The sequence below is a fragment of the Mesocricetus auratus genome, unplaced genomic scaffold (genome assembly GCF_017639785.1).
Source record: "Mesocricetus auratus isolate SY011 unplaced genomic scaffold, BCM_Maur_2.0 Super-Scaffold_100691, whole genome shotgun sequence".
In the NCBI taxonomy this organism is placed as follows: Eukaryota; Metazoa; Chordata; class Mammalia; order Rodentia; family Cricetidae; genus Mesocricetus; species Mesocricetus auratus.
The window spans coordinates 4,367,251-4,391,117 of record NW_024429267.1 but is presented as its reverse complement, the minus strand read 5'-3'; the positions used below and the strand labels follow the sequence as shown (position 1 = coordinate 4,391,117).

Sequence of the window (23,867 nt, the reverse complement as noted above, 5' to 3'; positions counted from 1 at the left end):
TCATTGGGACCTCTCCTATTTTCTCATATGTGGCTCTTTGGAATTTCTCCATACTATACTAGGACTGTGGTAAACCCTGAAGTGTCAGTGTTTTAGATGTGTCACCTGAATACGTAATTGTTACATTGTTAAAACTGGGATTGAGGAGATGATGGTGCCCAGACTGAGATCGCCTAGACCCAAGGCCTGGAACGTCCTACCAGGGCTGTAGAAGGCTTAACTTTGATGCCTTGAGATAAAAAGATGACTTGCTCAATTTAATGTCCTGGGCCAGTCTCACTAAATGGAAACTGTTCTAGAAAATGCAGTGACTTAATTGAGGTCTGCCCAAAAGTACAGTGTGAAGCAAGCACTTGGGTGTGGGGTGTTTGCAAATAGTGATTTCCTACAGCAAGAGTGGAAGTGATGGCAGTAAGATGGGGGTATGAGTCGAATGTGGGGAGGAAAAGGAAGCTCAGTCAGTCCTGCTGGGACCCTGGAGAGTCCCAAAGTGGCCCAAATGCAGGAGCCCAGGAACCTTAGGTAATTCCCCCTGAAGTGTTAAATCCAAGATTCCTTGGAGTGGAACGGAACTGCCCACAGCCCTACCGAGGAGGATGCAGACACATGCAGAAATGAACCTTCCAAATTTGGGCACTTCTCTGGGAATACACTACAGTGCTGAACCTAGTTCTCCAGACCTAGACTTGAGCTCTTCCGGGGAAGATTCCAGGTGTATCATGTGGTTTCCTTTCATATCTTATTGGCTTACCAGCTTCAACTGCTCGCAGCTGGCTTTTCTCTTCACTGAGAACTGTTCTTCATCTTTCATAGGGTTGCTAGTCGTTTCCCATGTGCCCTGTAGCTCAGCCTCGGATTAGAAAGTGTTACAAAGTGACAGAGTCCGGGTTTCTAAACAAAAGCAGGAACTGAAAATAGTTGCTATGGGAACTGAACATCTAGGAAGAAGAGATGGGAGGTGCTTTCTGATTCCTTTTGTCTCCCACAGAGGCCCAGTTCCCAGTTATCTAGAGTAGATACCCAGAAAGTATTTGTTGTGTGAACAAAGAACAAAAAAATGGATGGATGGATGGATGGATGGATGGATGGATGGATGGATGGATGGATGGATGATGGATAGATGGATGATGGATGGATGGATGGGTGGATGATTAACTGTATGGACACAGGATGACAGATAGGAACTAAGTGTGACATTCTGACCAGCAGCTGTGTTTGTGCCTGGGATACTTACTACCCTTTGCTGTTCCAGGAGCATATATAACTCAGCTGTTTGGTACTATCACCACTGCGGGGACAGGATGCCCATCGTTATGGTGACAGAAGATGAAGAGGCCATTCTGCAGTATGGAAGTGAAACAGAAGGCGTGTTTGTAATTTCTTTCAAGGTATTTCCAGTGGCAGACACACATGTGTGTCTTCCCCCCCACACACACTCAGTTCTTTTTTGGGGGGTGGTTTTCTTGTTGTTGTTGTTGTTGGTTTTGGTTTTTGTTGTTGCTGTTTTGATTTTTCAAGACAGGGTTTGACTGTGTAGCCCCACTGTCATTGAACTCACTCTGTAAATCAATCTGGCCTCAAACTCAAAAGATTCACCTGCCTCTGCTTCTTGAGTGCTGGGATTAAAGACATGCGCCACCACTGCCTAAATACACGATAAGTTCTTAACAGTACCTGTAAGGCCACATTCTAGATCCTTTAAAAGGCAACAAACACAGATAAGAGACAGTAGACTTCATAGCTGTAATTCCAATACTGAGATGGGATGGCCAATTCTGAGGCAGAAGCTCACTGAAAATTTGAGTCCAGCTTGGGCTACAAAGTGAGAACCTGTCTCATTTAAAAAGAAAACAGAAAAGAGAAATAGAAGGAAGACATTAGTATGGTCCATGTTGGGAGCTAGAGAGATGGCTTAGCGGTTTGGAGCATTTGTTGCTCTCATGAAGGACTTGGATTCAGTTCCCAGCACCCACATGGCAGTTGACAATTGTCTGACCTCTTCTGACTTACTCAAGCACCAGACATGCATGTGGTACATATACATACAGATAAGCAAAACACTCATACCCACGAAATAAATAAATCTTAAAAAAAAAAAGATGGGCCATAGCATTATTGGTGGCCAGGTGGCCTTGACTTTGGCAAATTCAGGCTGACTCCTGAAACTGTATGGTACAGAGAAGTCAAGAGTAGCCTGGTAAGCCTCTGTTACCCATAAACTGTGTTTGTGTTAAATGTTACTTGTATGGTATGTGTATTATGGTGTGTTTGTGTTATATGTTTCCTGTGTGTGTGTGTGTGTGTGTGTGTGTGTGTGTGTGTGTGTGTGTATTGGGGATTGAACCCAGGGCCTCACCATGCAAAGTGGGAGGCAGAGGCAGGCAGATCTCTATGAATTCGGGGTCATCTTGGTCTATGGAGTGACTTCCAGGACAGCCAAGAGTGCACAGAGAAACCCTGTCTCAAAAAACAAACAAACAAAAAGCCAAAAAACAAAAAAACTTTTTCTTTCTTTTGCCTCGCTCTCTTTTTCTGTGTTTGACTGTCTGTCTGTCTGTCTCTATCTGTCTCTCTCTCTCTCTCTCTCTCTCTCTCTCTCTCTCTCTCTCTCTCTCGTGTGTGTGTGTGTGTGTGTGTGTGTGTGTGTGTGTATGTGTGTGTGTGTGTGTGTGTTAGTACTGGGGATTGAAAATATATATGGGGAGAGAATATATAATATATGTTATATGTATGTATGCTATATATATAATCTGCTCCACCTCCAAGGTCTCTGTACACCAGACAGACCTCAAACTTCCTGTGTAGGTAAAGATGACCTGAACTTCTTTCCCATGGGAAGTGGAGACTTCCAAATGCTAGGATTACAAGTGGGCTCCACCACTCAGTTTATGTGATGCTAGAGATCAAACCCAGGGCTTCACACAGTCTAGGCAAGAATTCTCCTAACTGAGCCACATGCCTATCCCCTTGTATGTCAGCAACCCCTCACTTTTCCCCAGAGGGATTGTACATGAGGAAGAGTATGGGCACTTGGAGTTGAGATGTGTCATTATTTACATGAAGACTGTTGGGTCACAGCCAGGTCGTTTCATCAGTGTCAGTTGCTTCAAGCTGTCATAGCAACACCTTTTTCCTAGCTCTTAAGTACCTTTTGAGAGATCAGGCTGACTGTTAATCTCTCCATAGATGGCAGACCTCTTCTGACTGTCCAGTTGGCCAATCAAATCTATTGGCTGATTTCATTTTCTGTTGTAAAAATCAAGATGCAGCCTCCATTATCCCTGTCAGTTTATAGAGCGTCCAGCTCGATTTTGAATTGTAGATTCTATAAGGGTTCCAATGTGCATGTATTGCTAAAGATTTGCCAATAGAATTTTCTTGACTGTGCTATAAAAATGTGTTCTGGAGTGCCAGAGAATTCCAGGGACGCTAGATATTAATGGTAGTGTCACTTGTTTTTTCTGTTGCAATACATCATGTCTTGTTCCTGCAGAGGACAGTTGACTAAAATTACATTTTTCTACTTTTTTGAAAATTACTTTTCTTTTTAGTCCAGTAGTATAGGACAATTTTCTTTTGTAGAGCGGTTCTTGAGCAAACTGTGTGACCCAAGGCCTATAGAGGTGAATGATAGCAGAAAAAGAGAGAAGCTGTCAAGTTCAGGTGAGAGGGAAACACAGAATTTTCTTTGGGGCCTTGACGTTAGATGTGAGGAACCAAGATGATAAATTCTTCATGAAGAGGTTGTTTCCTGACTAGATGTGGTGTTAAGTGACACACGAGCACAGGTCACCATGCTGACGTTGGTGTGGATAGAACTTTTAAGAGGAAGAAGGGAAAAGGGAAGCTGTCCAAGCAGGATTGAAATTAACAGGAGAAATGATGATTTCCACATAAGGATGTTTTCTTTCCTTTATACTTTGAGAGAAGAGAATGTATCTTAGCCCTAAATTGAGTTGAATCACATGTAAGAAGGTAAGAATACACAATAGAAGATTTTCCTATCTGTCCCTTGTACAGTATCATGTTCAGAAGCAAGATACATAGAAAAAAATTGGTGTGTGTGTGTGTGTGTGTGTGTGTGTGTGTTTACTGTATGTGCAAGTACACACATGGAGACCAGAGGACACCACATGTCTTTATTGCTCTCTACCTTATTCCTTTAGGAAAACTTCTTCCTTCCTTCCTTCCTTCCTTCCTTCCTTCCTTCCTTCCTTCCTTCCTTCTTTCCTTCCTTCCTTCCTTCCTTCTTTCCTTCCTTCCTTTCTTTGGTTTTGTTTTCCAAGACAGGGTTTCCCTGTATAGCCCTGACTGTCCTGGAACTCACCCTGTAGACCAGGCTGGCCTCAAATTCACTGAGATGCACCTGCCTCTGCTTCCGTAATGCTGGGATTAAAGGCATGCACCACCACTGCCAGACTGATAATTTCTTTACTGACCCTGAAGCTATCCTTTGGCCAACAAACCCCAGCAATCCTCCCTGTATCCAAGTCCTCACGCCTTCAGGCATGTCTGTAGACAAGCCACACTTTCCATGTGGGTGCTGGGATTTGAAATCAGGTCTTCATGCAAATGTTCTTACCCACTTAGCCCTCTTGGTTTTGTAGTAGTTTAAAATGAAGAATCAACATGTTTCTCTGTGCTTTTACTAAATACAGAATTACTTGGACAACTTCTGGCCAGATTTAAAGGCTGCCCATGAGCTCTGTGACTCAATCCTGCAGTCTCGCCGGGAAAGGGAGAATGAAAGTCAGGAAACCCATGGGAAGGAGTATCCGGAACACCTTCCCTTGGAAGTACTAGAGGCAGGCATCAAATCTGGACGCTACATCCAGGTGAGAGTGGCAATGAAGAGTAGGTATCAGTAACAACCACTGTATTTTTTTCTCTTCTCAGCTTGCCTTCCACTCCAGGACTCTGAGTTCAATGCCTGCCCACAGGATGGGCTTGAGTAAGCAAAACTGCCCAGTTCAAGGCCATTTGGAAGCCATTTTTCCATAGTCCTTAACAACCTAGTTCTAAACTGCCCAAGTGTTACACAAGTATAGGGGTAGCCTTCTGTCACTAGGAAAGAAATACATTTTTACAAGAGGGCATGGAGGTGGCCGCACCATCATCACATCTGTGAATTTATCTCCCTTTATCCTTTGCCCCTTTCCTGCCCCTCTAGGGAGGGCCTCTTTGTGATTCTGCAGGATCCAGAACCCAGGGGCTGTGAGGGTTTGGGGAAGGACTTGGATACAGTAACTCCTCAGCCTTGATGGTTTTATCCACATTCATTTCCTCTTTTCCCATGTGGCTCTGTACAGTCTTGTGTATCCACCAGTCAAGATTCAAAACCACTCTGCTGAGGATTTTGTACACACCCACCCCACCCCACCCAAACAAGGTTTCTCTGTATAATTGTGCTGGAACTCTCTTTGTAGACCAGACTGGCCTCAAACTCACAGAGATCGATCTACCTCTGCCTCCCAAGTGCTGGGATCAAAGGTGTGTACCACCATGCCCAGCATGAACTTTTGCATTTCTAACAGGCAACTCAGAAGTCTCTCATGGTGACCAAAACTTGAGTGTGCCATGCTGAAGTCCTGCAGTAGTGTAATAAGTGTGCCATGTCCTTGCTGTAGCTGTAGAGTAGTTCAAGCTAACAGTGTATTCTCTTAAAAAAAAACAGTGGTGAAGGCCAGACGGTGGTGGCGCATGCCTTTAATCCCAGCACTCAGGAGGCAGAGGCAGGCGGATCTCTATGAGTTCGAGGCCGGGCTGGACTGACAGCCTCCAAACAATACAGAGAAACCCTGTTTTGTAAAAAAAAAAAAAAAAAAAAAGAGTGGTGAAGAAGACAGGGATCACAGTCTGCTTACAATATCTGCTTACAAAGATATTTTTATAACTTTTTTAAAAACTGGGTCAAGAAAGAACTTTGTTCACATTGATTTTTACTTATGATTTTAGGGAATTCTGAACGTCAACAAGCACAGAGCTCAGATAGAAGCTTTTGTTCGCCTCCAAGGAGCCAGCAGTAAGGACTCAGGTTCGGTACCAACCACACACATTTCCATGCTGCTTTTTTAGTTCTGACAGTCTATTGTAAAGAAAGCAAGTTGAATTGCCATGCAACCCTGTAGATTCTAGGGATTTTCCCCTTAGGTTTATTTTTGTCTTACAGTTTTTTTGGGAGGGTGGGGTATTAGTACTAGGAATTGAACCTAGAGCCTTACTTATGCTATTTGTGTGTCATTTCTGACTTTTATTTTTTTAATTCTTTTTTTTTAAATTAAGCTGGGAATGATGGTGCACACCTTTTATCTCAGCACCTAGAATGCAGAGGCAGGGTCTCAGTGAGTTCAAAGCAAGCCTAATCTACAGAAGGAGTTCCAGGGCAGTCAGAGAGAACAGAAAGAGGCTCTGTCTTAAAAAAATAACAAAATTAAGATAACTTAATGAACATGTAACACTGTACATATCCACAGATACAGGTGCTGCTGCACAGCCATCACCTCAAACATTCCAGATCCCCTGTTTTCACACAGAGTTGTCATCCACTATAGTTACGATCTTACTGTGCTGTGGATTTTAAATTATCCCTCCTAGGCAGCCTCAGTCCTGATTTCTGGTTTGTTGCAATGTTTAAACTGCCATACAGGCGAAGGGAGCATCCTCCCTAAGGTCCCAGTGCTAACCTGTGCAGCTGAGCTTGCAGCCCAGGCTGTGATGTAAGCATTCCTCTATTCTGCCTCTGTGGTCACATTTCAGACAGATTGGGGGAAATAAAGAATGACAAAAAATAAGAAGAAACCTTGATGGTGAAAATAAGTGACAGGGTTGAAGGAGGCTGAATAATAGTGGCTCCCAGGGCTTTTTTCAACAGCCCGTCTTCAGGTTTGCATCCTGTGTGTGTAGTTAATCTGCATACCCACCACTCCTTTGGCTATGCAGGGCCTTGAAAGAATTGAGCATAATTCCAGTGTAGGCTCACAGCTGCATGCAGGAGAGCAATGCCTTCTCTGAAAGGCGATGGAATGAGGAAGCAAAGCAGCAGGCAAAGGGTTGAAGAGTGGTCATCATGTGCCTGTGTGAGACTGTCAACAAATGCAATGACTTCCTAAAGAAACTGAAGAAGGGGCCTTGCATAAGCACATCATCCAGAGTGGCACAGGAGTAGACTTAGTTTACCCCAGCCTGAAGAACACAAGACATTTAAGCCAAGCCTGGTGGCACCTATAACCGCAGAGCTACAAGTCTGAGGCCAACCTGGTCTATACAGAAAGAAAGAGAAGAAGAAAGAAGCTGTTTGACTTCCCCTTTGAAAGGAAGAATATTTTTTGGAGTGTGTGTGCATGTGTGCGTTGGTGCATGTGCTCTAAAGGAACAGAACTAATAGAATGGATATGTACTTTAAAAAGGGATCTATTAGATTGACTTACACACATGGTCCAGATAACTCAGCAATATCTGACTCACACTGGAGAGCCTGCGGACCCAGTAGCTGCTCCACCCACCAGCTGGTTGTCTCAGCAGTCCTGATGTGGTACTGAAGGCCTAGAGGGTTCCTGGAGACCTGTTGTCCTTCTGTCTACATTGGAAGCCTGAATAAGTTAGTTCTAATACCAGTGAAAGATTCTGCAACAGCAGGACAGTTGAACTAGCCATCAAGGATGAAGGTAGCAGGCAAAACCAAATCCGTGTCCTATTAACTGTGTTCCCACCAGAAGGTGCCACCACATTTAGGATGGGTCTTCCTGCTTCAAATAATCTGATCAAGGAAATCCCTCACAGGAGTATCCCACTGCTTATGTTTTAGTTGATTTCATAAGTTGATATTGAAGATTACACATGAGAGAGAGACAGACAGAGAGAAGTGTTTGCATGGGTATATAGGAGGACCATTGTACGCACTTATGGAGGCCAGAGGTTGATGTTGAGTATCTCCCTGTGTAGGAGATACTCTCTACTTTTTTTTTCTCAATATATGTTTTTATTTAAATTAGAAACATGCATGCTTCACATGTTAATCATAGTTCTCTACTTTTGTTTGTTTGTTTGGTGGGTGGATGGGTGGGTGTGTGTTCCTAAGTGCTGGGATTCAGGACTCAGATTGTCATGCTTACAAGGCAGGCTGAGCCATCTTCCCAGCCTCCTCCATTTTACTTTTTGAGACAGAATCTCTCACTGAATATGAATCTTACTCCTTTGACTAGGCAGACTGGCCAGTGAGCTCCCAAGCTCCTCCTGTCTCCAGCCCACTGAGTGCATGGATGCAGATATGCACCACCACACTTGGCATTTTACATGGCTGCTAGAGATTCGAATTCAGATCCTCATGCTTGTGTGATGAGCACTTCACCACTGAGCCATCTCTCCAGCCCCCAGAAGGAGAGAGAGTATCAGCAGTGTGCTATTAGATCTGAGATACAGTCCATCTGAAATGCCTCCTGTTGTGCAGCCATTAACTCCCAGCTTCCCTGTGCTGCATGCACGCAGGCTTGCTCAGTGACATCCTCATCCATGGTACGAAGGCTCGGAACCGCTCCATCCATGGAGATGTGGTGGTGGTGGAGCTGCTCCCCAAAAATGAGTGGAAAGGAAGAACCGCTGCCCTGTGTGAGAACGACAGTGAGGACAAGGCCGCAGGCGAGTCCCCAAGTGAGCCCATGCCCACAGGTGAGCTCACCAGGAAGTGCAATCCTGCCCTGACTTTGTTTGTTGTATAAATACTGTGTGTGTTCATCGGGTATACTGTGATGTTTTGATATAGGTATACATTATTGAACAGCTAAATTCAACTAATTAACATATGTATTACCTCAATACCATCTTTTTAGAAAGTAATCTTTTATTTACTTTTCTGTGTAGGAGTGTTTTGCCTGTGCACGTACGTCTGTGATTGTCTGGTACCCTAGAATAAGGTATTGGATGTCCTCGAATTTAAATAAAGATGGTTGTGAGGCACCAGGGTACTGGGAATTAAACCCAGATCCTCTGGAAGAGCAGCCAGTGCTCTTAAACCACTGAGCCATCTCTCCAGCCCCTTTGTATACATATGATGTGCCTGTGTGTTCATGCTCATGAATGCTGCTGGTTTGAATGCTGTGGCATGCATGTAAAAGTCAGGAACAGCCTCTGGTGTTGGTCCTGCTTCTGCCTGTTGAAGAAGAAAGGCTACCTGGCTTTTCATGAGTTCTGGGGATTCAAACTCAGCTCCTCATATTTGTGTGGCAGTGCTTTTATTCACTGAGTCATCTCTCTAGCCACCTCATCCTTCATGTGTATGTGTGATGAGAACATCTTACAATCTCCTCTCCTAGTGATTTGTAAGAATACGAAGCATTGCTGTTAGGAAAATAAGTCATGGTCTCTACATTATCAGCTTCCTCTCTCTACAGTCTAATTTCATTGCTCTTGTTTTTATTTTATTTTTGTTTTGTTTTTCGAGACATGGTTTCTCTATGGCTTTGGAGGCTGTCCTGGAACTAGCTCTTGTAGACCAGGGCTGGTCTGGAACTCACAGAGATCTGCCTGTCTCTGCCTCCTGAGTACTGGGATTAAAGGTGTGGGCCACCACCGCTCAACTTGCTTTACTTCTTTTGAGACAGTCTGATGTAGCTCAGGCTGACCTCAGTCTTCCTGTCTCCTGTCTCCTGTCCTTGATCCTCCTGTCTCCATATCACTAGGACGCCACCATTCTGGCCCTTGCAGGTTTTCTCTAACTTCTTCAGTACCCAAAGAAACAAAAAGCCCCTCTGGGCATTGTGTGGTTTCCATCTATTGTCTCTTTTCTCTGCCTCAATTTGTGATGATATTTCTCCACGTTCTCTCTCCTTGCCTTTCACAGGGTCTCACTTGCTTGAAGTCTGACTCTGCTCTCCCACTCCTCTGTATCTGCTCGCATCCAACTTCCCAGGCCCTCCTGCCCAAATGCAGATCACTCCCTTGTACTCATTGTCGTAGCTCAGGACCAACTCATGGGTGTGCTGCTCTGTGGGCTTCAGCTTAGCCTAAAGAAGGGCTTCAAGCCAATGAGAGACTTCGTCTCAAAAATTCAGATTATGGCTGGGCAGAGGCGGGCGGATCTCTGTGAATTCCAGGCCAGCCTGCTCTACAAAGTGAGTTCCAGGACAGCCAGGAGTGTTACACAAAGAAACCCTGTCTCTAAGGGAAAAAAATCCAGGTTATTAGTTCCCAAAGAATGACATCTGAATACACACACACACACTCGTGTGCACACACAAGAAAAAATTGTGGGGCGGTGGTGGTGCACGCCTTTAATCCCAGCACTAGGGAGGTAGAGGCAGGCTGATCTCTGTGAGTTCAAGGCCGGGCTGGACCGACAGCCTCCAAAACAATACAGAGAAACCCTGTCTCATAAAAACCAAAAAAGAAAAGAAAAGAAAAAATTGTGGAAAAGAGTACTTGTAGCTACTGTGATTACCTTTTCCTGGCTTCAGTGCTACGTATCAGACTTAGGATGTGTATTCTCTTTGCTGTGTCCACTGGACCAAGTTAGTAGAGTTGTTCCGAGAACACAGGTGACTGCGGAAGTACATAGCAGAGGTCAAGGGTTAAAGACAAGAGAAAAGCCAGTCGTGGAGGTGCACACCTTCAATCCCAGTATCAGGAGACAGAGGCAGGTGGATCTGAGTTTGAGGCCAGCCTTATCTACCTAGGGAGTTCCAGGACATCCTGGGCTACATAGAGACCCTGTCTCATAAACACAAGTGTGAGACAAGGCCAGACCTAGTGATCATATTTCTGTCTTAGCACTAAGGAGACAGGCAAGGGATTACCTTGATTTCTAGGCAAACCAGGGCTATATAGCTATACCTTGTCTCAAGAAAACATTGACAGAGGTGGGCATGGTGGCACACACCTTTAGCTAGAATTTGGGAAGCAGAAGCAGGCAGATCTCTGTGGAGTTTGAAACCAGTCTGATTGACATAATGAGTTCCAAAATAGCCAGATTTACATGGTAAGACACTTACTTAAAAAAAAATGAACAGTGAATAAATAAGTCAGAAGTGAAAACCATGCCTTTGCCCAAGGCACCAAATCCTGAGATTGAGAAGGTAATGGCAGAAGAGAAGATGGGACCGATTCTGAATGTCATATTGGACTGTGCAGAAAAATGAAGTGCTGACAATGTTTTCTGTTGTTGTTTTGCTTGAGACAGGGTCTCTCTATGTAGCCTTGGCTGTCCTGGAACTCACAGGTTCTGCCTCCTCCTGCTTTTGCCTCCCTAGTGCTGGGATTAAAGGTGTGAACTGCTACACCCAGCTAACAATTTCTAAAGTTATCTTTTTTAAAACTTCACATTTAAAGTGCTAAGTAGGCGGGTCTTCAAAAGCATCTAGGCTGTGGGGATGACCATGAGAACCAGGGCAGCACTTTTCTTGCTGCTGCACTCTCACAGCCCAGAGAGGAGATAACTAACCAGTCAGTGCTTTGTTATGTTTTGTCTTCCTGAAGGTCGAGTGGTGGGCATCCTTCAAAAGAACTGGCGAGATTATGTGGTGACATTTCCATCCAAAGAAGAGGTCCAGTCTCAGGGCAAAAATGCCCAGAAGATCCTAGTCACGCCCTGGGATTACAGAATCCCCAAAATCCGCATCAGCACTCAGCAGGCAGAGGCCCTCCAGGTACTTCTGCGGCAATGGTGCTCTGCCTCTGTCTTTGCTGGCTTTTGAGCAACACCAGGAAGCATTGTTAATTCCTTTGAATAAGAGGAAATAAATTATTGACAGTATCTGGGACTCTGAGATACTGTTTTTAAACATTCTAAATATATAAGAACCATCCTTTAAGTAGTCCATGGTTAATAAATGAATGCCAGAAAGAAATTGTCCTAGAAAGAGCTGTGTAGGACAAGCTGAGTGAACATACATTATTCTGCTGTCCAACCCCGAAACTTTCAATACATTCACTTTGCCAACACTAACAAGCTTCCTTCCAGGGAAAGATACAGAAATATGATCCAAGTGTCCTACAGGGATGATATAGTACGACTTCATGGATTGATTATCCATAAAGGACTAGAGTGCCAGAGAGAAGGCTCAGATAATAAAGGCAGATACTAACTTTTAGTTGGGGCAGAGAGTGGAGGCAATTCCTTTTTTTTGGTTTTTTTTTGTTTTTTTTTGTTTTTACAAGACAGGGTTTCTCTGTATTGTTTTGGAGGCTGTCGGTCCAGCTCGGCCTGGATCTCACAGAGATCCGCCTGCCTCCCGAGTGCTGGGATTAAAGGCATGCGCCACCACCGCCCGGCTGTGGAGACAATTCTTGACTTAATTTGTCTAATGTTTGTTTTGTAACTAGTCTAATTTGTAAATGAGACTAAAGTAGAATGTTCCCAGCCCTTACCTGGTCATTATACCTTTGCCTCTGGAAACTTTCTGCAGATGCTCAGGCCAGCTAGAACTATTGCACTTTATTTCCAGGGTGTCTGGAGTTTCTGGGCAGTGGAGAGGTTCAGCTTACACTGGCTGATACCATCTTTCCTGCCAAGGAGCATCTTTTTTTTTTTCCTTTGGTTTTTCAAGACAGGGTTTCTCTGTATTGTTTTGGAGCCTGTCCTGGAACTCACTCTGTAGATCAAGCTGGCCCCGAACTCACAGAGATCTGCCTGCCTCTGCCTCCTCAGTGCTGGCATTAAATACATGAGCCACCAACGCCCGTCTAAGGAGTGTCTTAAAACTAAAAAGAAATTAGAAAGTAATTCCCACATTAGAAATTGAGGCTGTTGTTTTATTGATTTGTTAAGACTTATTTTATTTGTAATTACGTATGTAGGTGTGTACACATGAATGCAAGTGCCCACACTAGCCAGAAGCGGGTGTCAGGTCTTCTGGCCCTGCAGTTATAGGGGACTGAGAGCTGCAGTGGTTACAAGTCCTCTCCTAACCACTGAGCCATCCCTCCAATTCCCAAGACTATTGTTTTAAAACTTAATTAGGACCCTACATTATTGGGTTGTACCCCTTGTGTTTCAAGTGTTAAATAAAATGTATTACAATTGATTTTTTTAAACAAATTTCCATCCCAATTGTTTGAAGGAGGCAGTGTCTCCCTTCAAAGCATTGGCAAAGTGTTTGCATGCCATCTGGCCATTCAAAGGAGTGGCAAGAAAAACCAGAAAGCAAAATAAGCCCCAACAAGCCACTGTTTGCAAATTGGTCTGTCTTTGGTATTCTGTACTGTTTGTCTGGTTAGTTTTGTTGCTTCAATTTGAGCCACTGAACTCTAGCTTTGGTTCACATTGTATTCTTTTTTCCCCTCCTATAGGACTTCAGAGTGGTTGTACGAATTGATTCCTGGGAGACGACATCAGTGTATCCTAATGGACACTTTGTGCGTGTTTTAGGGAGAATCGGTGATCTGGAAGGGGAGATTGCAACCATCCTGGTAGAGAACAGTATATCTGTTGTCCCCTTCTCCGAAGCCCAGGTCAGATTTCTCGGAGATCTTTGTTCCAGTGACGTACATTTCTTTCTGCTTTTGTTGCTGTTTCAACATGAAGAGAAAAAAAAAAAAACCTGTGTGTGTTTGTGTGTGTGTGTGTGTGTGTGTAAATTTAATTGTGCTTGCAATATGGAGGCCAAAGGTCAACGTCTAGCATCTTCCTTATTTTATTTTTATTTATGTATGTGTGTGTGTCCACATGGGTAGCCAGAACAGGATATTGGATCCCTGGAGCTGGCTGTTATAAGCCGACTTGGGTGCTGGGAATCAAACTCGGGTCCTCTAGAAAAGCAGCAGATGCTCTTAACTGCTGAGCTATGTCTCCTGTCCTTCCACCTCATTTTTTAAGACAGACTCTCTCACTGAATGTGGAACTCACTAAATCAGTGAGCTGGGGGCCATGAAGCCCCAGAGATCTTCCTGGCTCCACCTCCTCAGCACAAGGATTACAGGTGTGCTTGATGCTCCCAGCTTCTTACCTGGGAGCTAGGGTTCCAAACTTGAGTCCTCAGGTTTGTGTGGTAAGTCCTTTATTCACTAAGCCATCTCCCATCCCTGAAAAAAAAAAAAAAAACCTTCATGCTATCTAACAACTAACCATATAAAGCCACAGAAAATTAGAAACAAAACCTCACCCCTCCCAATTCTGTACTTGGGCCAAACTAAGGTCAACTCCAAGTACAGACAGAATTTCCTACAGCCTCACTGCTCTCAAACTGCTGTATTTTTCTTTTTTCTATTTTTCTAAAATTTTGTGCTTAAAATGATTGTCAGAGTCTTATAGTCAGTGTCCATCCCCAACCCTATGCAACCACTATCACCCCCTCCTCTGCTTCTCTCCTCCTCCTTCTCCCCCTTCTCCTTCTCGTCCTCCTCCTGGTTTTCTGTTTTTGTTTTTGTTTTTTGAGACAAGGTCATGCTATGTAGCCATAGCTGGGCTGGGACTCACAGAGACCCGCCTGCCTCTGCCTGCAGAGTGCTGGGTCTAAAGGTGTGCACCACCACACCCACCCTACATCTCTTTTTCACAGACCCAGACAAGCTCCACCCCCTCCACTCCCCCCAGAGATGAATGGATCAAAAAATCAGACTCATTATGAAACGGTTTTTGAAACCTTAACACAAAAGTCCAATGAACATAAACTACCAGTGATTCCATCAATTTATGGTCTTTCACAATCTCAGAAATCTCCTTTATTATTCTCTCATGACTGTATCCATTGTGCACACATATTCTATTCTGCCTTCTTCATTTAAAATTGTTTCTATATATACTGACATAGCCTACTTATTTTTAGTAGTTGAGACAAATTACTGAAATTAATTTACCCTACTTTACTTAAACATTCCTCAATTGTTGAACATTGGTAGTGTTTAATTTTTCAGTATTAGGGAAAGAAATATCACTTGAAACATTTTTTTAAATCAGTGTTGCCTTTTTTATTCTTTTTGGTCATCTCCTTGGAATGTAATCCTTAAAGTTAAATTACCAAGTCAAGGGCATAAAAATTTTAAATAGGTTTGTTATATATTGGCAGATAGTTTTCCAGAAAAACATTGCTCCAGTGTGAATTACCATCCACAGGGGATGTGTGCATGTTTCCATTATAGCTTCTGACATAACAGGGGCTACAGTAAGAAAATATTTCAACTATTTTACATTGTTAAATTTAGACTATTTTGCATGATTAAATTTTTATGTTTAACATTAGTTTTTGGAAATTATTTGTTCACTCACTAGGCACCTCTTAGTGAAAATGTTAGGATAAAATGAAGTTTGAATTAGACTTCACAAGACTAGAATTCTCTCTCCTTTAGCCTACTTAACTGCAAATTGATGACTTAAACAGATAATCATAGAGGGGAAAATGCCCCAGATTGATCTTGTTTAAATTATCTTTGAGGAATAAGCTTTTATTTGGAGGGGGGGCATGTAGATATTTTTTTCTGTTCAGGGCTTGACTTGAATTAAAAGCTCAACTATATTCAAACACAGGGCTCCTGAGAAAACGGGACACATTGGCACATCAACGTCACCTATTTGTACTTGTTCTAGCCCCATAACTAACGACACTGCCAGAAGTAACAGGACATTTCCAACAGACCGTGAGGTCTTCAATACTGTCTTTCTTGAGGACTCTTGACTTCCCAGAGCCCAGCCCAGTGCTGACACTTGTGAAGCACCTGATGAACAGTTATTAATTAAAAGAGGGCAAATAAGGCTGGAAAAATACCTAGTCAGTAAAGTGCTTATGCAGTCATGAGAATCTGAGTTCCAACCCAGAACCCCCATAACAAGCTAGGCATGGTAATACATGCTTGTAACAATCTTAGTTCTGGGAAAGAAAACAGAAGGAGATCCTTAGGTTTGATGGCAGCCAGTCTAACTTAGTTGGAGCACTGCAGACCTGTGAACAATGACTCCGTCACAAGGTAGACAAGGGTCTTCATGAATACCTGAGGACATCAGAACCCTGGAGATTAGGGTTACAGACAGTTGTGAGTTTCAGGTGGGTGCTGAGAATTGAACCTAGGTCTTCTAGAGGAGTAGCCAGTGCTCTTAACCACTAAGCCATGTCTCCAGCCCCTCTCAAAAGAGTGAGTCTTTAGAGGACCTTATAATACATGGATTTCTGACTACTTGTTCTCTGGTACAGATGTGTGAGATGCCAGTGAACACACCGGAAAACCCTTGGAAGGTGAGTCCCAAAGAAGAGAGAGAGCGGAAGGACCTGAGGAACACCCACCTTGTGTTCAGCATCGACCCCAAGGGTTGTGAAGATGTGGATGACACTCTCTCAGTCAGAACCTTGAATAATGGCAACCTGGAGCTCGGGGTCCATATCGCCGACGTCACACACTTTGTGGCCCCCAACTCTTACATTGACATCGAAGCTAGAACAAGGTAACCCTATTGGATGTCAGCAGTGTTATGCGGGTTTATATCTGTGCTGTTTTCAGGGGGTCAAGATCTCTTGTTTGGGCAGTTCTGAAAATCTCTTCTGGATTTTCCTGAAGTCTCCCACTTCAGGAAAGTAGTACCTTGATGAATTTGTGTCCTTTCTTAACCTTTTACCCATCGTTTTCTCTTAAAAAATGAGTGGATTTTCACATGTAATATGGTATTCTGTACAGATGCTAGATCATTATGCTCCCATTTTTCTCATACAACCAAGATTCATGTCACTTTTACTCTCTACATCAGTGGAAGAAACACTCAGCCAAAGCAGTGTGACTTGCTCAAGTGGGCACACGGGAGCTATTTAATTAGGCAGCGCTCCACTCGGTGGGAGAGGAGCCCAGGGGAATCTAACCCTGGTCTTGGCTGTTTACCTCCCGCAACCCACACTGTCAGCAGTTCTGCTGGCTGCTGAAGGTCAGTTACCCACACGTGTCATTCCAGGGCCACCACTTACTACCTAGCGGATCGCCGCTTTGACATGCTGCCCTCCATCCTCAGCGCGGATCTCTGCTCCCTCCTGGGAGGCGTTGACAGGTGAGTCTAACTTTCACCTTCAGAGCTGTCCCTCCTCCTGCTCCGTTTCTTCCGAGGCCTTTCAGTGTGCTCTCCCTGCCACTCCCTACCATCCCCACCCCTACCAGCCGCTTTCCTGGCCCCTCCCTCTGCTCCCCGCTTACTTCTTCCCCTCCTCATATGGTTTCAGGGAACTTTATTGTTCCAGCCCCCTCCTTTCCTTCTGTTCTCCCGATGTTAGCTTTCTGAAGCAGGCACAGGCTGAGGAGAATGCGCTACACTATGTAACAGATGCTGTTCTTTAGAAGGCACTTGAGCTTAGGGAGTTTGTGTTTTACCAGTGAATGCATAATCAGATAGTCTAAAATTAGTAACTTCCCAAAGATGGAATAAAGGCCCTATTATTTCCTCCTCAGGTACTGATTTCAGGAATACTTTTCTATATTTAATACACATAGTATGGATGTGTAATTATTTTTATTTTTTAAGATTTATTTATTTATTATATATATGGTGTTCTGCCTGCATGTATGCCCAAACACCAGAATAGGGCACCAGATCTTATTGTAGATGGTTATGAACCACAATGTGGTTGCTGGGAATTGGATTAGCCAGTGACCTCTGAGCCATCTCTCCAGCACCCCGTAATTTTTATTTTTTATAAAAAAAATACTAGCATACCATAGATATAAAGAGCAGATTCCCATTCTAGGAGTGCTGTCCTTCCTGAGCAGAGTGCTTCTGTTTCTAACAAATATATGCCAGGCGATGGTGGTTCACACCTTTAATCCCAGCACTCAGGAGGCAGATGCAGGCAGATTTTTGTGAGTTTGATCTACAAATCAAGTTCCGGGACAGGCTCCACAGTTACACAGAGAAACTAAGAGAATGCATATGTGTGTGTGCTGTTTATATATAATTTATGCACATATGCTATTCAGCACTTAAATTTTTATTTTATTTTATTTTTTGAGACAAGATGTCAGGCATCCTGTTGTCAAATACAAGCCAAGAATGACCTTCTGATTCTCCTGCCTCCACCTGAGCATTTAACCAACATGCCTGGTTTTTGCAGTGTTGGTGATCCAGCCTAGAACTTTATACAAGCTAAGTAAAGCACTCTAGCAACTGAGCTACATCCATAACCCTTCAATACTTTTTTTAAGAAAGATTATTTTATTTGTGTCTTTAGTGTTATGCTTGCATATATTTATGTGCACCATATATGTCTATAGTGCTTGCTGAAGCTAGAAGAGGACATCAAATCCCCTGAAACTGAAGTTACACACAGTTGTGAGCCACCATGTGGGTTCTGGGGACTGAACCCAGGCCCTCTGGAAGATGCAGTGTTCTTAACATTGAGACATGAGACATCTTACTATCACTAGTACTCTCTCTAGGTACTTAAATATATCTGAAGGAGAAATTCCTAGAAACAGAACTTATGCCAAGGTGCATGCATTTGTGTTTAGATCTACACAATCAAATTGTCCTCCACAGACATTACAGCAATCTGTTTCCACAGCAATGGATGTAAGAGCTCGTTTTCCCACATCCTGACCCATACACTATGCTGTATCCTTTCACCTAAGTCAGTTTGTTAGATAAGTAGTATCAATTTTAATTTATATTTTTCTACTATGTGTGAAGGTAAACCTTTTTTTGGTTAAAGGATATTTATGTATTCTTTCCTGTGAACTACTTCATATTCCTTATTCATTTTCATTTGGGTTTGTGATTTATTATTGATTCCTAAAAACTCTTTACATATTGGGAAAATAGCCCCTTTGTATATGTTATAAATATATACATTTTTTAAATAAAATGCTTCGGTAAAGAATAGTTCTTTGCTAAATGAGCTTTTTGCTAATTAGCCTATGTTTCATCAAGATTGATACCAAGGGGCTAGAGAGATGGCTCAGAGGTTAAGAGCACTGGCTGCTCTTCCAGAGGACTTGAGTTCAATTCCCAGCAACTACATGGTGGCTCAAAACCATCTGTAATGAGATCTGGTGCCCTCTTCTGGTGTGCAGGGATATATGCAGGCAGAACACTGTATATATAATAAATAAATCTTAAAAAAATAAAAACCTTCTCTAAAAATAAAAAAGATTGATACCAAGCTCCCTGTCATCTTGTAGGATTTAAAGGATTTCCTTTAATTTCCTGGGTCACTAAACAGACTTAACTCAATCAGTGTCAAGCCATTCTAATCAAAATGGAGAACTCTAAGGTTTTACATATTGTGTGTGAACTCATTTCATAGTTAAGTTTAGCAGAACCCAGTATGACTTTGTTATTTACACAGGATCTCACTATGCATCCTTGGCTGACCTAGAACTCACTATGTAAGCCAGGTTGGCCTCAGACTCAGAGATCCACCTGCCTCTACCTCCTGTATGCTGGGATTAAAGGCATGCACCATCACCACCCCCAAATCTGACTTTTTTTTTATTTAAATTAGAAACAAGGTTGCTTCACATGTCAATCCCAGGTCCCTCTCCCTCCCCTCCTCCCATGCCCTCCCACCAACCTCCCCAGACCCACACCCAATTCCCACTCTGTTCCCCAGGGAGAGTGAGGCCCTCCATGGGGGATATCCAGAGTCTGTCATTTCGTTCAGAGCAGGGCCTAGGCCCTCCTGACTTTGTTTTTAATGTTAGTGTGTGTGTGTGTGTGTGTGTGTGTGTGTGTGTGTGTGTGTGTGTGTGATAGAGTAATTCGTTTAAAAAAAAACGCACCAAAAGTTTGTAGCAAGGTCATTTCTTTCTAATTAGATTCAAGATCAAGTTCTGCTTGCTTGTAAAATAGAATGGAAGAGGCTGAGGAAATGACTAAGAGCATTGGTCACTCTTCCAGACAACTCCAACAACCCAGGTTTGATTCCCAGCATGTGCATGACAGTTCACAACTGTCTATAATTCCAGTTCCAGGGAATCTGACGCCCTCTTCTGGCCTTTTTGGGCATCAGACACAAGTCTAGTGCAGACATATTTGCAGATAAAACACCAATAATAATCTTTAAAAAAAAATGAAAGTTCAATGAGATGGCTCAGTGGGTAAGGACACCTTTGGAACTAGTCAGGACTGACATAGTGAAAAGAGAGGACTGACTCTCATGAGTTATCCCCTGACCTCCACACATGTGTCATGGTGCTCACATGTGCACCCATATACATAAGCATACACAAGATAAATAAAATGTATAACTTTTTAAATAGAATGTAATAATGCTGTTGATGATGTCCCTGGTTTTATAGGTATGCAGTGAGCGTCATGTGGGAATTAGATAAGACCTCTTATGAAATTAAGAAGGTGTGGTATGGCAGAACCATTATCCGATCAGCTTACAAACTGTTCTACGAGGCAGCCCAAGAGCTACTAGATGGAAACTTCAGCATTGCTGATGACATTCCAGAATTCAAAGCCTTGGAGGAACAGAGCCGACAGGCCAAACTGGATGAGTTAGTATGGGCAATTGGAAAGCTGACTGACATAGCTCGCCACATCCGAGCAAAAAGAGACCGTTGCGGTGCCCTGGAACTGGAAGGTGTAGAGGTTCGAGTCCAGCTGGATGACAAGAAGAACATTCATGACCTCATCCCCAAGCAGCCCCTGGAGGTTCATGAGACAGTGGCCGAATGCATGATCCTAGCCAACCACTGGGTGGCCAAGAAGATCTGGGAAAGTTTCCCCCACCAGGCTTTGCTGCGCCAACACCCTCCTCCACATCAGGAGTTTTTCTCAGAGCTCCGAGAATGTGCTAAAGCAAAAGGCTTCTTCATAGACACAAGGTAACCCTCTTTTGAGGGGACAGAGGAATGGCAGAGAGTACTGTGCTTCTGTTTATCTTATGGTTCCTCAAATATGGCATGTAGCCAGACAGTGATACATTGGAGCCTGAGGCGGCCACATCAGCAGTTTGAGGTCAGCCTGGACTACTTAAAGAAGATTTAAAAACTATGTAGTTGCCAGGCACAAGGTCCTAACTAAAATACCTTTTATCAGTTTAACAAAATGGACTGGGGAGGGGGCTTTCTGTCTTCAAGCAACAGAGTCTGGGACATTGGTTGAGTCACCTGCATACAGCACACCGACCATCAGTCTTTTGGATCACAGTCCTTAGAATGTTGAGGTGGGGGCCTTATGATTCATGATGGGAGCTTTGTCTAATGGAGCTAGTAACTTGCTCATCATTTACCTGTTGGTCAGGGTTTTTATCCAAGCCTTTCTGCTCAGAAGCTCCTCTCCGGGCCATATCCCCAAGCCTTCACTGGTCTCACCTCTGTTTTCTACCTTCCCCCATAGCTAGCTGCTCAGAGTTCGGCTACATTCCTGGTTGTTTTTTTTTTTAAAGATTTATTATGTACACAGTGTTCTGCCTACACATATGTCATCTCGCCAGAAGAAGGCACCAGATCTCAATATAGATGGTTGTAAGCCACCATGTGGTTGCTGGGAATTGAACTCAGGACCTCTGGAAGAGTAAGCAGTGCTCTTAACCTCTGAGCCATCTCTCCAGCCCCCTTGGTTTTATTTTTAATATACCAATATGTTCCTAAGAGTTTAAATTTTGCTTTAGAGTAAATAAATCTCTTTTTCTCTTTAAAAAAGAAAAGTAACGTAGGTTTACTTCAAGTTTAGGTCTGTCTGCTTTTTTTGAGGCAGGTTTTCACCATGTTTTCCTGCTTAGCTCTGGAGTTCATGAAGTACAGGAGTGTGCCACCATCCCTGCTGCCTTGTTTTTAAAACTTCCCTCTGACTAAATAGTTCTTGATAAATAAAAAACAAAAAGCCCGGGCTGGAGAGATGGCTCAGAGGTTAAGAACACTCGCTGCTCTTCCAGAGGTCCTGAGTTCGATTCCCAGCAACCACATGGTGGCTCACAACCATCTGTAATGAGATCTGGTGCCCTCTTCTGACCTACAGGAATACATGCAGGCAGAGCACTGTATACATAATAAATAAATAAATCTTTAAAAAAAAAAAAACAAAAAGCCCATTCTTTGGCCTGTATAGGATGCTTACGGTTGAGTGTATTATGAATGTAACTCCACTGTGGGGGAGGGGGTACACACCTTTGATTCTAGTACAAGGGAGGCAGAGGCAGAGGGATCTCTCAGTTGAAGGCTAGCCTGTCTACAGAGTGAAGAGTTCCAGGACTACACAGAGAAACACTGTCTCGATACCCCTCCCTGCCAAAAAAAAAAAAAAAAAGAATGTAATTCCACAAGAACCTGACTACCTATTTCAGTCAACATTGATTTAAAGCCTTGTATTAATGGGACATTACTGCTTAAGAAATATGAATTCTGGGAGCTGGAGAGATGGTTGAGCACATAAGAGCAAAATGACTTGATTGTTCTTGCAGAGAATCCAGGCTTGATTCCCAGCACCCACATAGCAGCTCTCAACTGCCTCTGACTCCAGTTCTAGAAGATCCAATGCCACCTCCTGACTTTAGTGGGCTACTGCACCATATGAATGCATGGAAACATACACACATATATATATGAAAATAAATAATTTTATTTTGGTTTTTTGCAGACCATGCTGGCCTCAAACTCACAGACATCTGCCTGCTTCTGCCTCCTGAGTGCTGGGATTAAAGGCATGCGCCACCAACACCCAGTAGTCTTTCTTTAAGCCTTAAAAGCAAACTAAATTTCTGTATTGAAAAGAAACTTGTGGCTAAAATAAATTTAACTGCTGGTAGATGAAGATATTTAAATCAAGAGGTGGAAAGTGTTACACATAAATTGCCTTTGGAGACCCATCAGTGCTTCTCTGTTCCTTGTTAGGTCCAATAAAACCCTGGCTGACTCTCTGGATAGTGCAAATGACCCCAGCGACCCTATGGTGAACAAGCTGCTGCGCTCCATGGCCACTCAGGCCATGTCCAATGCACTCTACTTCTCCACCGGATCCTGTGCAGAGGAAGAGTTCCATCATTACGGTGACTGACAGAATTGTCTTACATATGGTTTAACCTTGAGCAAATCTTTTCAAAAGTGCTCTTGTCTGTTCTACATTCTGATGCTTTGGTTTCATTTTGAAGGTCTTGCATTAGATAAATATACTCACTTTACTTCTCCGATAAGAAGATATTCAGATATTGTTGTACACCGACTGTTAATGGCAGCCATTTCAAAAGACAAGAAGATGGAAATGAAAGAAAGTTTGTTCAGCAACAAAGATCTTGAGGAGTTATGCAGACATATCAACAACAGAAACCGAGTAAGAAGGAATTTCAACCTCCTGCCTGTCTCACAAGAGGGTATCAGCTTTAATCTTAAGAGAATGAGATACCATTATTATTGTAACCGGTGCTCTTAGTACATTTACTAGTGTTCTGAGATAACATGATTTGGGGAATACTTGTTTGTTTGTTTGTTTTTGAGAGAGAGAGAGGGGGGGGGAGAGGGGGGAGAGAGGGAGGAAGAAAGTGGGAGCAGGATGGCAGATGCTTTTAGTTCCAGCACTTGGGAGGCACAGGCAGGCAGTGAGTTTGAAGTCATCCTGGCCTACATAGTGAGTTCCAGGACAGCCAGGGCTACACAGTAATAAGACCCCGCTCCCTCCCCCAAAAAAGTTACCATTGTCTAGAATTTTGGGAGGGAGTGGTGAGATGGGTTTTTCTATGAGGTCCAGGCTGTCCTGGAACTCACTCAGAGATCCACCTGCCTCTGCCTCTTGAGTACTAGGATTAAAGGCGTGTGCTGCTGCTGCTGCCAGCACCACCACCACCTGGATTAATTTTTTGTATCTTTAAAAACTTTTAAATTCTATTTATTTATTTGTTTATTGTGTGTATGTATCTATACATTCAAGTAAAAGTCAAAGGACAATTTGTGGGCGTTGGTAATCTCTTTCTGCCATCTTCATCCCAGAGATAGACTCAGGCTGTCAGGTTTGGCAGTTATAAGTGCCTTTAGCC

General features: G+C 43.3%; 1 protein-coding gene across 3 annotated transcripts in view; it reads left to right on the top strand.

Moving 5' to 3' along the window:
* Dis3l (DIS3 like exosome 3'-5' exoribonuclease) overlaps positions 1-23,867 on the top strand; it is a 41,043-nt gene that overhangs the window by 15,238 nt on the left and 1,938 nt on the right. For all 3 annotated transcript variants that reach the window (XM_005075558.4, XM_013117453.3, XM_013117454.3), the window contains exons 4-14: positions 1,253-1,388; positions 4,659-4,835; positions 5,956-6,034; positions 8,485-8,664; positions 11,467-11,636; positions 13,279-13,440; positions 16,113-16,360; positions 16,859-16,951; positions 20,191-20,724; positions 22,732-22,886; positions 22,989-23,167. In XM_005075558.4, the coding sequence (XP_005075615.1) occupies positions 1,253-1,388; positions 4,659-4,835; positions 5,956-6,034; positions 8,485-8,664; positions 11,467-11,636; positions 13,279-13,440; positions 16,113-16,360; positions 16,859-16,951; positions 20,191-20,724; positions 22,732-22,886; positions 22,989-23,167 (2,113 nt within the window). The remainder of the gene's footprint in view (positions 1-1,252; positions 1,389-4,658; positions 4,836-5,955; positions 6,035-8,484; positions 8,665-11,466; positions 11,637-13,278; positions 13,441-16,112; positions 16,361-16,858; positions 16,952-20,190; positions 20,725-22,731; positions 22,887-22,988; positions 23,168-23,867) is intronic.